Below are 13,566 nucleotides of genomic sequence, written 5' to 3'. Positions count from 1 at the left end.
GTAAGGGTGTCTTGTTTTTAGTAAATATGGGTTCTAATGTGAATATATGGTAATTTCCTTGTATGAAAATGTTAAAGTTTTACTCATTGCATGAGGGTTGGAATTTTTGGGTTTAAATTTGGATTTTTCTTCATTATTCTCATTCAAATTCATGCTTTGGGTTATGAATATCTTGATATATGTGATAAGTGGGGAAAACCCCAAATTTATAGACAGAACCCTAATTTTCTTAGAATTGTATAAATTGGGGAAATTGGAAACTAATGAACATTTGAGAAATTAAATTTGGATATTGCTAATTGAAACTATGATAAGAATTGTGGACATTCAGTTTAGATAGTTGGTTGAGAATATGGAAATTATCCTCTTTACATATATATTGAATTAATTGAGGATTACTATTATATATTGTTATTATTGCAATCGGTGAAAGATTGCACGTTGTAATGTTGAATTAATTATTAAGCCATTGTTAATGATTGTTGAGTAATGAATCTAGGTAGTATAGTTGGGAAACTAAGTTGGCAAGAGTGTTCATAGTTAAAGACCAATCCGTGCGGAAGTGGGTACCACTTTTCTTCTGGTTAATGACCGGTAAAATAGGGATATTATTTAGTGGCCTGTGTATTCTAGGGTCATTGGAATATACTAGTCTGGGGATTCATTATTGTTGCTCTTATCTTGATATATGGAATTGTATAGATAAATTGGATTATGTACCATCTTATGATTATCTTGAAATTACTAGTGGTGGTGCACTTGCATTGCAGGTAATAATTTTATATAAATATACTTATTATCCATTCAAATTAAATATTTTTTGAAGTTTTATTAGTTTTATCAGTTATAAAAAAAACATTTTTAAGGATTTTGTATTTTATGTATGCATGTTATTGTGAGTGAGTGAACTAGGATATTAACTGTCAATAACCTAATAATTTATTTTGTTGGATATATTGACAAATAGCAATTGTAGGAGTCAATAGCCATAGCATGCAACACCAGCATAATTTGACACCAACAATCTCAACAAATTAAGGGAATAACTTTTAGCATCATACCAATTATTAAACAAGTTACAAAGGGTATGAAAATCTACCAACATGACAAATAGGCTAAAGCACACCAATAGTTGTCAAAACTTTTGTGGGGAAGTATTTTATGAATGACAGCACGTGGCTAAGATGACGCCGAAGTGCCATGTGGCCTGGTCACGCTGCTGAAATGATCTCAGCTAGGCCGAGGTTATCTGCAGAGATGTCAGAATCCGAGATAAGCAGATAAGGGACAAGAGTCCTATAATAGGGGAGGATCTCAGTCTGGATAAAGATAAGGCTCAAGAAGAGTTTTTCTTTATCTAGATGGGGGTCCAAGATAAGCATTGAGCCTAAGTCCATTGAAGTAAAACTTCTAAAGGGATTAGGTCACTGCTGGTTATAAGAGCAAGACACCCTCGTGGGTCTAGGGTAAGTTCTTTCTTGTGACTTGCTATCTGTGAGAGATATTACTGACTTAATCGTTGGAGTGCCTCCGGGTGGATGAACCATTAATTGATTCTCATCTTTTTATGCATGTTGTTGGGCTTAATCTATTCTGTCGGTGCTCTCAAGCTGAGTTCTCCCTTTTGGTTGTGTGGTCAGAAATCAACACCCACAATTTGGTGTTATCTATGGGAACTTAAGGAGAATAGATGGCTAACATCAGACAGGAAGAAAAGATTGGGGATGGCATCCATAGTGAAAGTGGTGAGCATATAAATCCTAACGTTGAGGAGGAAAATTGTAAAAAAGGAGCACAAGATCCGAATCCTGGGGAGAATGATGTCGGCGAAGAGGGTAACACCCCGAAGAAAGCTGGTCGAGATGAGTATTACAATGAAAGTGACCTCCAGGTATGGAAGGATAGATGCCTAAGGAGGAATGGCGAGATGAAAGGGATGACAAACAAGTTGGCAAACTTATAGTCGGTTGTCAACTTCATGATGCAGAACAACGTGATACAACCACCGTTCCCATTGCAAGATACGCCGATACCAGTGGCCAAGACTGATGCCCAAATAGAGGGGCAGAAAATGGTCCTAGTAGTCCCGCAGCATGGCAATGAGCGCTTACATTGGCCTTCACGGGATGCCAGGCGAGCAGAGTCAGTAAGAGATGAGTCACAGAAGACACCGCGAACCAAGGGGACTTATGTCAAAGAACCTCAGCATGTCTAGGGAAAGAGCATGTGTTTTGATACAGCGAATGAAGAGAAGTCCAAGAGGACAAATAATGACACCCAAAACAGCGCACCAAAAAGGCTGAAATCAGTTAATAGCCGAGCTACCGGTCGAACAAAGGAGGACTTGAGAGACTACCTCTAGAAAGAGTGGCTCAACACTGAGATCACATCCCCCTTCAAGCCGAGGACACCGTTCTCAGTGAAGTTGGATACATTCAAGGCCCCAAAGAGGTTCCACATGTCGAGGTTCCTGATTTATGAGAGTAAGTCTGATCCGAACTTTCATGTTGGCTTATATTTAAATTCAATGGCTTTGTATAGCGGGAATGGGCAGTTGCTATGCAAGGTGTTTCCCTCATCCTTTAGGGAAATCGCATCGGATTGGTTCTACAAGTTGTCGAAAGGAACTGTGAAAAGTTGGGAATTCCTGATTGAGATGTTTGTGGCCATGTTTGTTACAAACAAGTTACAGCCACTAAGGGTAGACTCCTTGCTGGCTTTGGATATTAGCGATGGTGAAAGCCTTAGGGCTTACGCCAAGAGATATTACGAGGTGTTCAACCAAATTCCTGCTTGCAACCAAGAGCTAGCGGTCGTATCTTTTAAGAACGGTCTGGATGATGAATGCCCTCTTCAGAAATCATTGGCAAAAACCCTACCAAAAAGTATAGAGGAGCTCATGGCACAAATTGAGAAGTATGCCAGAGTAGAAATGGACACCAAAGCAAGAGAAGATTAATGGCTCGCCGAAGCGAGGTTAAGGTAATTCTGGTATAAACAGGCAGGAGATAGGATTGAGGGTTGCGCAGGTAGTCACCACAGTATTCAGGATCCCACTCTACAAAGTTCTGGAAAGGTTCAAGAACCAGTCGTATTACAGAGCACCGGAAAAGATCCTTGGCGAGTTTATGGAAAGGAGCCTTGGGAAGCACTGTGCTTACCATAATAAGGATGGGCACTTGACTCAGGGATGTAGGGTTCTGAAGATGCACTTGGAGGATCTGGTCAGACAGGGTCACCTAAAAGACCTAGTAGATGAGGCCAAGACAAGGGAAGAGCATACAAGGTTTTCCCAAGCAACAGCGGCACCACCTCCACCGCCGCCGCTACAGCAAGCAGATGAACCTCGAGTGATCAATGTGATTCATTCGAAGGTCAATGAGAATGATATACGAGGGGAGACCTAGAGAGTAAGGCATCTGTAGCACGTATATCAGGTCCAGCAAAAGAAGCCTAAGACAATTGAGTACCAGGGACCTGTGGTTTCTTTTACTGAGGCAGACTTGGATATGGTGCAACATCCACACAACAATGCCCTAGTGATAACACTGAAGATTGAAGAATGCTAGGTAAGGTGCATATTGGTTGACCAAAGCAATTCTTATGACATCATGTATGTTAGATGTTAGAAGAAGCTTGGCCTTCACCCAGATGATCTAGAACAATCTGACAGTCTGATGGTTGGATTCAACAAGATGCCGACATGGCCTCTAGGAGCAATGAATTTGGAGGTGCAGGCAGGCACCAAGAAGGTAAGTACGGAGTTTACAGTAATTAACACCCATTTCCTTTACAATGTTATTTTGGAGAGACGGTGGTGCACACAATGAGGGTTGTTCCCTCAACGCTGCACCAACTGTTGTTTTCCCAACCAAACATGGGGATTAAGGAGGTCAGAGGGGATCAGGTGTAGGAAAAAAATTGCTCCATAGCAGCAATGAAGTACATTTGCAACGTGCGAGAAGTAGAAACAGTAGAAATTGAAGATGAGGATAGAGAGGTCCTAGATGATGTCAGCAAAGAACCAGCCGACAAGAGTGAAGAAGCTTTGCAGAAGATTCTGGTCAAAGAAGGTGATAAAGAACACTTCTTTCTTCTCGACTCAGGCTTAGCTGAGGAGGAGAAAAAGGAGTTAGAGACTTTCCTACGAGCAAACACAAAAGTGTTTACTTGGACATCCTATGAGATGCCTGACATTGACCCCGAGGTCACTTGCCATAGGCTCAATGTGGACAGGTCGGCTAAGCCTGTCATCCAACAAACAAGAAGGCTGACCTTGTTATATGTGGAGGCAGTCTAGGAGGAAGTGGATAAGCTGTTGGAAGCCCAGGCCATTCGAGAAGTGAACTACCCTACTTGGTTGTCCAACATAGTGGTGGTGAAAAAGAAAAATGGTAAGTGGAGGGTCTGTGTAGACTTCACGAGTCTAAATAAATCTTATCCCAAAGATAGCTTTCCTTTGTCTAAGATTGATCAGCTGGTGGATACCACTTCAGGGCATGGGATGATGAATTTCCTGGACACATACAGAGGCTACCACCAGATAACAATTATGCCCCAGATGAGGAGAAGACAACGTTCATTACCTCAAAAGGACTCTATTGTTACAGAGTGATGCATTTCGGGTTGAGGAATGTAGAAACAACCCGCTAGAGGTTAGTGACCAAAATGTTCAAACATCTGATTGGGAGGACAGTAGAGGTCTACATCGATGACATGGTCATGAACACCAAAGAACTTGGGAATCATTTGGTCAACTTGAAAACATATCGGCTTGACTCAATGTTTCAAAATGCTCATTTGGAGTTGGATCCGGTAAGTTCCTAAGATACTTGGTCACAAGGAGGGGCATTGAAGCAAGTCCAGATCAGATCAAGGCCATCATTGACTCGAAAAGCCCGACATCAGCCAAGCAAGTACAGATGTTGACTGGGAAAACAGCGACCTTGAACAGGTTCATTAGTCGACGTTCAGACAAGTGCAAACCATTTTTTAATTTGCTGAAAAATGCCACAGATTTTCTGTGGACAGAGGAATGTGAAGTCACTTTGACCGACTTGAAGAGATACTTGACAATAGCTTCAGTTTTGTCAACTTTGGTGCTAGGAGAAGAACTGTTTTTATACCTGGTTGTTTCAGACCACGCCGTAAGCGTGGTCGTAACCCGCAAGGAAGAAGGAGAACAGAAGGCAGTATACTACATGAGCAAGACCCTGGCAAGTGCAGAAACTAGGTACCTACCCCTGGAGAAGTTGACACTAGCCTTGGTGATGGCTTCCAAAAAGTTGAATCACTATTTCCAAGCCCACAAGGTTGTGGTACTGACAGAGCACCCACTAAAATCCATGTTACAGCAAGGAGATCAAACAGACAGAATAGCCAGATAGGCAGTGGTACTGGGCTAATACGACTTGGAGTTCAGGCCTAGAACAACAATCAAGGGCCAGGTGCTGGCTGATTTCATGGCCGAGTTCACTCTTAGCGCAATCTCGAGACAGGCTTCGGTGAGCCTCAGCTTAGGATGCCCAAGGGAGCAGGAAGAGACCCAGCTGGGGCCAAAGAACCCTAATCTCGCAGTGCAGAAGGAGGAAAAAAAACCAAAGCCCTGCGATATCTACATCAGAGACTCATTTCAGCTCTTTGTTGACAGCAGCTCCAACCGGCAGGGATCGGGGGCAGAGTAGTATTGGTATCGCCAGATGAGCGAATGATTGAGTAGTTTATTCGTTTGGGGTTCAAGGCCTCAAACAACGAAGCAAAGTATGAGGCACTGATTGCGGGGTTAAAACTAGCAGCAACAATGAAGGCCGGTGATGTGGTAGTCTCCTGCAACTTCCAGCTCATCATAAATCAAGCAATAGGCAAGTATGCAGCCAGAGATGAAAGAATGATAGCCTATGTCAAGGAAGTTGTTAGGTTGCTAACACTGTTTGAAAACTACCGGCTGCAATAGGTTAACCGAGATGATAGCAGTCATGCCGATGCCCTGGCAAACGTAGCTAGTGCAATAAAGTCAGGGGAACTAAGGACAATCATGGTTGATTATCTGACAGGACCAAATATAGAACTCTGATAACGAAGTACGAAGCAATGTCCATGGAAATGGGTCCCAGCTGGATGGAAGCCTTAGTTGTGTTTCTCAGAGATGGCAGGCTGCCAACAGACAAGAAAGAAGCACACAAAATCATATTGAAGTCAGTCAGGTTTTGCATGTCAACAGAAGGCCATCTGTACAGAAGATCCTTCATTGGACCTCTACTTCGGTGTGTGCACCCCTCTCAGGTAGAAGACTTTTTATATAAGATCCATGAAGGAGTTTATGGAAGCCATGTAGTGGGCAGATCTCTTGCCCACAAAGCCATTTCCCAAGGATACTGGTGGCCATACATGCAAAATGATGCCGAAGCCTATGTGAGGAAGTATAAGAAGTGTCAAAGGTTTGCACTTTTGATACATCAAGCAGTAGTAGATCTAAACCCAGTGTCCAGTCTTTGGCTGTTTGCCCAGTGGGGTATGGACTTAGTGGGACCACTACCCCAAGCAACTGGGCTACTTCACAAAGTGGGTAGAGGTTGAACCTCTTGTGAAGATTCGAGATATTGATGTGAAGAACTTCATCTGGAAGAACATAATCACCAGGTTCGGGATCCTAAAGGCCATTATAGTAGATAATGGCACCCAGTTTGACAGTAAATTGATCAAGGGCTTTTGTACAAAATACAAATTTAAGAACTATTACTCTACTCCTAGTTTTCCCTAAAGTAATAGTCAGGCAAAATCATATAACAAGACCATCTTGGATGGGATCAAGAAGAGGCTAGAAGCAGCCAAGGGAAAGTGAGTGGAAGAATTGCCCAATGTGCCGTGGGCATATTAGACTATGCCAAAAAGATCAACTGGGAAGTCTTCTTTTGTTATGACATATGGCACTGAAGTAGTCATCCCACTGGAGGTTGGTATCCCCCAAGTCAGAACCTAGAGAGTGGAAAACGGGACCAATGAGGCATTCCTGGCCCGAGATCTGGATCTTTTGGAAGAAAGAAGGAAGAGAGCAATAATTCGGCTGGGGGCATACTAGTAGCAGCTTACTAGGGCCTACAACAAGAAGGTCAGCTCAAAGGAGTTCAAAGTTGGAGACCTCGTCTTAAGGAAGGTTGTCGACAATAAGAAGGTTCCTGGGGAGGGCAAGCTTGGCCCAAACTGGAAAGGACCATATCGCATCATCTCGGTTGCCGACAATAGAGCATATCGGCTAGAAGACAGTGACGGCAAAGAGTTGCCAAAACCCTGGAACACTTGCAATTTGAAGTTTTTCTACTACTAGTTTTTGTTTTTTAAAATTTATGCAATGATTTTATTAGCCGGAGTTTTAATAAAATGCTAGCTCGATCTTGTTTTTGTAATTATTGTTGAAAAACTTGTGCAATAGAACTGAAATAGTCTTATGATGATGTTCCCATGGTGAACATGATGAATAACTTTATCACATGGTAAAGTTGAATTACACTTACCATATGATAGAGTTGAATTAAGTTGGTAATGTTTCTAAATGAAACATGACGAATAACTTAGACTTATCACATGGTAAAGTTGAATTACACTTACCATATGATTGAGTATAACTAAGTTGGCGATATTTCCGAATGAAACATGATGAATAACTTAGACTTATCACATGGTAGAGTTGGATTGTACTTACCATATGATAGAGTTGAACTAAGTTCGCGATGTTTCTGAATGAGACATGACGAATAACTTAGATTTGCCATATGGTAGAGTTGAACTAAACTTGCGATGTTTCTGAATGAAACATGACAACTAACTTAGACTTGCCACGATGACAGATTTGAAATAAGTTTGATCTAGTAAGATTAATAGAGACACCGAGGTAGAAAACCTCGGCTAAGATTTGTTCGAATTAGACTTCAGCAAAAAATAGAGATGCAGACTTAATGTGAACATCAGTGGTACTTAGGTTCACATTAGGGGGTAGGAAGTAGGAATAAGGAATAGGTTTGACACTTGTTGAAATTTTTGAAAACAAATTTACAAGTTGGAGTCAGCTGAGGTATCCAGATGAGGGGACACTTGAGTTGTTTGTTACCCGAGATCACCAACCAAGTCGTCAAACCTGGAAATGTTGGAAGTGTAAAGATAACAAGTACAAGTAAGGAAACAATACTTGTTGAATGTTATTCAAAGAATAGTTATAAAGTGCCTGTTGGCCAAGATCACAGTAAAAGGTGAATTCCGAGGTAAGTTGGTCCGAGGTGACTAACTAAGGGTGCACTCGAGATGATTACATGACAGATGTGTTCTAACCCGAAGTGATTATACAGTTAAAGTATACTGGGGAAAAGTACAAAAATATTCTAAGTATGGAAACATACAAGACAGTAAAGACAAATACAATTCAACACTAGTAAAAAAGAAGACTTGTATTAAAAAAGGCAACTAGTTCAGATACAAAAAAAGGCACATCGGCCAAACAAGAGCAAACATTGTTCACAAGCAAAAAGCTTACAAGTAATAAAAAGAGAAAAGTTCAGAGAAAAGAGGAAAAAAATCCCGAGTACATGAGTCTCTAATATTTTCCTTAAACTGCCTTGCCTTGGCAATTGGCGTTATTTCAGCCTCGGCAGTCAATTGGGCAGATTTTTTAGCTTAAATCTCAGCATCGATTTCGAGTACGGTCTGGTCAAGACTCTTCTTGGCGGAGGCGATCTTGGCTTCAGATGTAGCTTACCCCAGAGGTGTCTTTGGGGACCTTGTCCTTATCCTCTCCGGTCAAGTCCAGGACTTGATCGTCAAGGGTTGGGGACTTGGCCACTATATCAACCTCGGCCTGAGTGGTAACTTTAACCTCGTCTTCTTCTTCGATCCCAACATCGGAAGAATCCGGAGAATGGGGGAAGGGAACTTGCAACTGGGTAATATCTCGAAGTGGCGAGTCAATGGGCGCCCCCAGCTTGTCAAGAGCAACCACCCAGCCCAAGTAGTAGCCTCTGTTGCAGGCTAGGTTGATTTGCTCCTTGTACTGATCACGGACAGCGCCTTGGCCTTCTTCAAATGCCTTCTCATCGGCCGCCTTAACCTCGACCTCCTTTGATTCAATGGCCTCTTTGAGCTTGGCCTCGGACTCCACTACCCTGGCATTGGTAGCCTCAACATCGGCCTTGGTGGCTTATGCAGAGGCCTCAGTAGCTTCGACTTTTACCTTGGCTTGGTTTTATACAACTTTGGCAGCCTTGACCTGATCCAGGAGATTTCGGTTGCTGACCTCGGCATTGTTCAGGGAGGAAAGGAGCTTGGCAACTTCCTGAGTTTTTTTCACTAACTCCTTTCTCGTCATCTCGGTCTTGATCGCATACGAATGTGCATGCTAGATGGCCTATAAGAAATGAAACAGATTCGTAAAATTTGGCTAAGTGTTGGAAAACTTTAAAGGATAAAGTAAGAAATTTACAAAGACGGAGTGTTACAAAGACGGAGTGTTGCATCATGAGGCCGAAGTTCTTGTACACATGAAGATCGAGCATATGATTCATGTCAACTAGGAGGAGCACGGTCATTGATAGGGCGACGCCGACCTCTACGCTCTCGATCGCACTATTGCCGGTTGTTAAAGGTCGATCCCCAACCATGATCTCGGGCACCCAAGTCTGATTGCATGGGAAGCTGCTACTACCCTCTAGGCGATCAGACCTCGGCTTCTTTGGTGGTGGGACGTCGGATGTTGCGGCCTCGGCTAGCCTCCTCTCGGACTGGGCTAGCTTTGATATTAGCCCAGAGTCCTCAAGATCCTTCTTAGATTCAGAAGGAACCTAAGTCACTGTGGCCTTGGCCTTGGCCTTCTTCTATCTTTTTGGCTTTGGTTTGGATTGGGATGGAGAAGAAGAGGACTGGATGGTCACAACCCCAAGAATGTTGGCAATGAGGTCTTCAACAATGGCTGGTTTACGGCCTATCTCGTCGACTGTTATAGTTACGGTAACTTTGGTGCCGAAATGGATTGCAGGAAGGGTTATGGGAGGGTTGGGTGGATCGTAAGCCGATGCCTCAGATTCTCGGCGTTTGCGACTGCGAGTTCTACCACCATGAGCGTTCGGAAGAGCTCGGTGTCAACGACAGCGCTGAGAAGGTGGAATCAACTGGGGTAAAAATGGACGGCTAGTCTGTTGAATTCGATGTGGAGGCCTGATCTAGCCATGGTGATGAAGCAACTGGTGGAGTTGTGGCAGAAGGAGGAGTTCTGCTTCGTTTTAGAACGTCGGGCAAGGACAACTTGTACGTTGGTATGTAGTTGAGCAACAATAGGGCCTTATGTCTTTGAATCGGGAGATCCAAGAGCTTCTTTAGATCTCGGCTAGGAAAATACGACTGCCGAAATCCCTTCGCTGGCTGAGGAAGAACTGTAAAAGCAAACAGCTAACATTAGCATAGATAAGAGAAATAAATTGACAAGACTTAGTAGAAACATGAAAGCCATACTTGTACTAAGTTCTTACCCTCATCCTCTCTAAAAATTGCTCGGCGTAGAGGAAAGAGATGAAAATCGTCATCAAGTGTGAACTCCCAATTGCCCGAGACAATCAGGTAGTCATCTCTAGCACATTTGTTTGAGTCAAGAAGGTCGGCTATAAACTTGAAGGCGATAGATCTGGGCTTGAGGTAGTATATGTGACCTTTGTCAGACTTCAGGCCACACATGGTGTAGCAGAACTGGATGTCGGCTAGTGTAATCCTAGCATTTTCTCGATGTGCTAGTTCGATTATGTCATTGATAACCCTATATGAGTTGATGGCTAGTTACACGGGGTTAAGTTTGTAGTAGTAGAGGACTTCTCGAAAAAGAATGTCTAGGGAAAATCGAAGTCCACATTTAATGAACGCAACTACGGGGAAGGGCATGGAGTCTTCATCATGCATGATAGAGTCCTCCTTCCCAGTCAACCTGATTTGAACATCGACTGCGATGGAGAACTCTTGACGAAAGTCCTCTAGTTTGGCTGGGGTATCTACCCTCTATCTGAACATTCCCATAATGTTGGCTTGAAGTGTTTGGTGCTAGATTTCAAAAAAAAAGACACTGGTAGGGGGTTTGAGACCTCGGTTAGACCCTAAATAGGCACTAGGGCAAGGATTTTGAAAATCTAAGGGGAAATTTGTTTCAGTTTTTCCGAAGTATATGGTTTCTAGGCAAATCCCAAGCCTAAAACTAAACACACAAACAAAGGTGCAAGGGAAAGAATCTAGAAAACAAGCCAAGAAAACAAAAAGGAACATGATTCAGAATCAAGAAACTAACATTTAAGAAGCATGGAAACTTACAAATTCATAAACAGTGAGTAAGTGTGTGCAGATGTACGAAAAATCACAAGCAAGACAATTGACGTTCCAGAAACATAGTGATGAATTTCAAAGCGCATAACAGATCCAAGAAGCAAAAATTGATTTGCAAAATGAAATATGGCAACCAAAATCAGGGAATTAATGAAGAAAAATAGAGTGTAGCTATGAATAACAGATTCAATGGCGGCAGATACAATGTAAACATGTGGCAAAAAAGCATATTGAAAAAACAATAAAGATAGAAATCAGAAAGAACAAATAGAGAACTTATCGACTAAAGCCGAAGAAGTGGATGCCGGAGTGAGACGACCGAAACAGTCGAAACGGAATGACAGCAAGCTTGTCGGAGGTGAAGAGCGAAAACAGTTACAGAAAACTCAAAGAGATGACGATGGAGGCTAGGAAACGAAGAGAGAGAATCTTAAGCAAGAGAGGGAAATTGAATTTGCAAAAGTGAAAAGATGAAGAGAGAGAGAAAGAGTTTTGTCAAAAATACGAACAGGTGGCAAACTGTAATGAATTAGCTTTGGACGACATGCTTGTCAGGTGACGTGGAAAGAAATGACGCGACCTAACAGTGCGTGTTAAGTACGAACCAATGAGGAGGGGACAGGTGGATGAAACGGTTGAAAGGTTATGTGTGACAACTCATGTGCAGTTAAAACTCTTGAAATTCTCAAAATAATGAGGCCATAACCTCGGCTAGAGAAGCGATCTCGGTTGAGATATATAATGAACTTATGAACTTGGTTCTTAATCCTAGATAAAGTGGATAACTGAGTCCAGGTTACTTGAAGCCGACGAGTCTTAATCTCGGACGAAGAGAAGAATGAATCTTTAGCTGACATGTAGTGTGGACAAACAATGTTGGTTTCATCACCTCAGGTTGCCGAGGTAATAGAACCTAGGGGGCAATTGTGGGGAAGTATTTTATGAATGACAGCACGTAGCTAAGGTGACGTCGAAGTGTCAGGCAAGGTGCCACGTGGCCTGGTCACGCTGCCGAGATGATCTCGGCTAGGTCGAGGTCATCTGCGAAGATGCCAGAATTCGAGATAAACAGATAAGGGACAAGATTTTTATAATAGGGGAGGATCTCAATCTGGATAAAGATAAGACTCAAGAAGAGTTTATCTCTATCTAGATGGGGGTCTAGGATAAGCATTGAGCCTGAGTCTATTGAAGTAAGGCTTCTAAAAAGATCAGGTCACTGTTGGTTAGAAGAGCAAGGCACCCTCGTGGGTCTAGAGTAAGTTCTTTCTTGTGAGTTTAAGCACGACTTGTTATCTGTGAGAGATATTACTGACTTGATCGTCGGAGTGCCCCAAAGTGGACGAACCACCGCCGGATTCTCATCTTCTTGTGCAGGTTATTAGGCTTAATCTATTCTGTCTGTGCTCTCTAGCTGAGTTTCCCCTTTTGGTTGTGTAGTAGGAAATCAACACCAACACCTTTGTTACTTGAGTAATTGAAGTAGTACTTATTATAAAAAATAGAAAAAGAAAATTTATGAGGTTGCCCAATGGCAAATCCGATCCTAAAATAGATAAAATACTATATACATAAAATAAAATAAATAGAATAATTTGCTATAAATAATCATGGTTTACGTTGGCTATATCAACAATGTAGTGAAGGTGTATTTCTTTAGCAAATTTATAAATTTGATTCTAAAGAAGAATAAACAATACACTATACAATCAAATAATCTTATAATGTGTATGGTTCTAGAAAGAATATTTTAATGGGAGGCATCATGCCATCATTACAAAACTTTGAAATTTTACGATATTTCAAAATTGCAACTAAAAGGCAAAGCCTCACTATTTGGCCACTATCTTAGGTTAGCGATGTCTTAAACACCATACTAACATTTTTAGCAACATTCAAAACCATGGTATCAGTCTTGGAAGCAACAAATTGCAGCCAACAACTGATGTAATCATTGATTTATAGTGGCATTTTTATTTTAATAACATCAACGTATTGAGATTTAAATAAAAAAAAAAAAAAAAAAAACCTTGAAACATATAATTGATGGCATGAACAGAACAAAACAAAAGATAAAAATTATAATCCACATCAAAAAATTCCACATACACAAACAGCATCCATATATAATATGACAAATATGTACTTTAATTATTGTTGGTTTCTATTGGATTACCAATCTAATGAGCCAAAGAATACCTCTCTTTCTACAGAATCTTGATT

General features: G+C 41.8%; 1 protein-coding gene across 1 annotated transcript; it reads left to right on the top strand.

Moving 5' to 3' along the window:
* The first annotated feature begins 2,527 nt into the window (after positions 1–2,527).
* On the top strand, positions 2,528–3,407 carry LOC145795874 (uncharacterized). The gene is made up of 2 exons (XM_082880802.1): positions 2,528–2,916; positions 3,002–3,407. The coding sequence occupies exons 1-2, from the start codon at positions 2,528–2,530 to the stop codon at positions 3,405–3,407; spliced, it is 795 nt and encodes a 264-aa protein (XP_082736928.1).
* Positions 3,408–13,566: the final 10,159 nt, after the last annotated feature.

The sequence above is a fragment of the Camellia sinensis genome, chromosome 7, assembly GCF_055761805.1.
Source record: "Camellia sinensis isolate YWXY chromosome 7, ASM5576180v1, whole genome shotgun sequence".
NCBI classification, from domain to species: domain Eukaryota; kingdom Viridiplantae; phylum Streptophyta; class Magnoliopsida; order Ericales; family Theaceae; genus Camellia; species Camellia sinensis.
Note: the sequence above shows the minus strand (reverse complement) of the source record. Positions and strands in the feature narration are given on the sequence as shown.

Coding starts and splice junctions, on each gene's coding strand:
- LOC145795874 (XM_082880802.1), top strand. CDS start 2,528: ATGGCTTTGTATAGCGGGAATGGGCAGTTGCTATGCAAGGTGTTTCCC. Junction 2,917..3,001: donor CTCATGGCACAAATTGAGAA/GTATGCCAGAGT, acceptor TGGTATAAACAG/GCAGGAGATAGGATTGAGGG.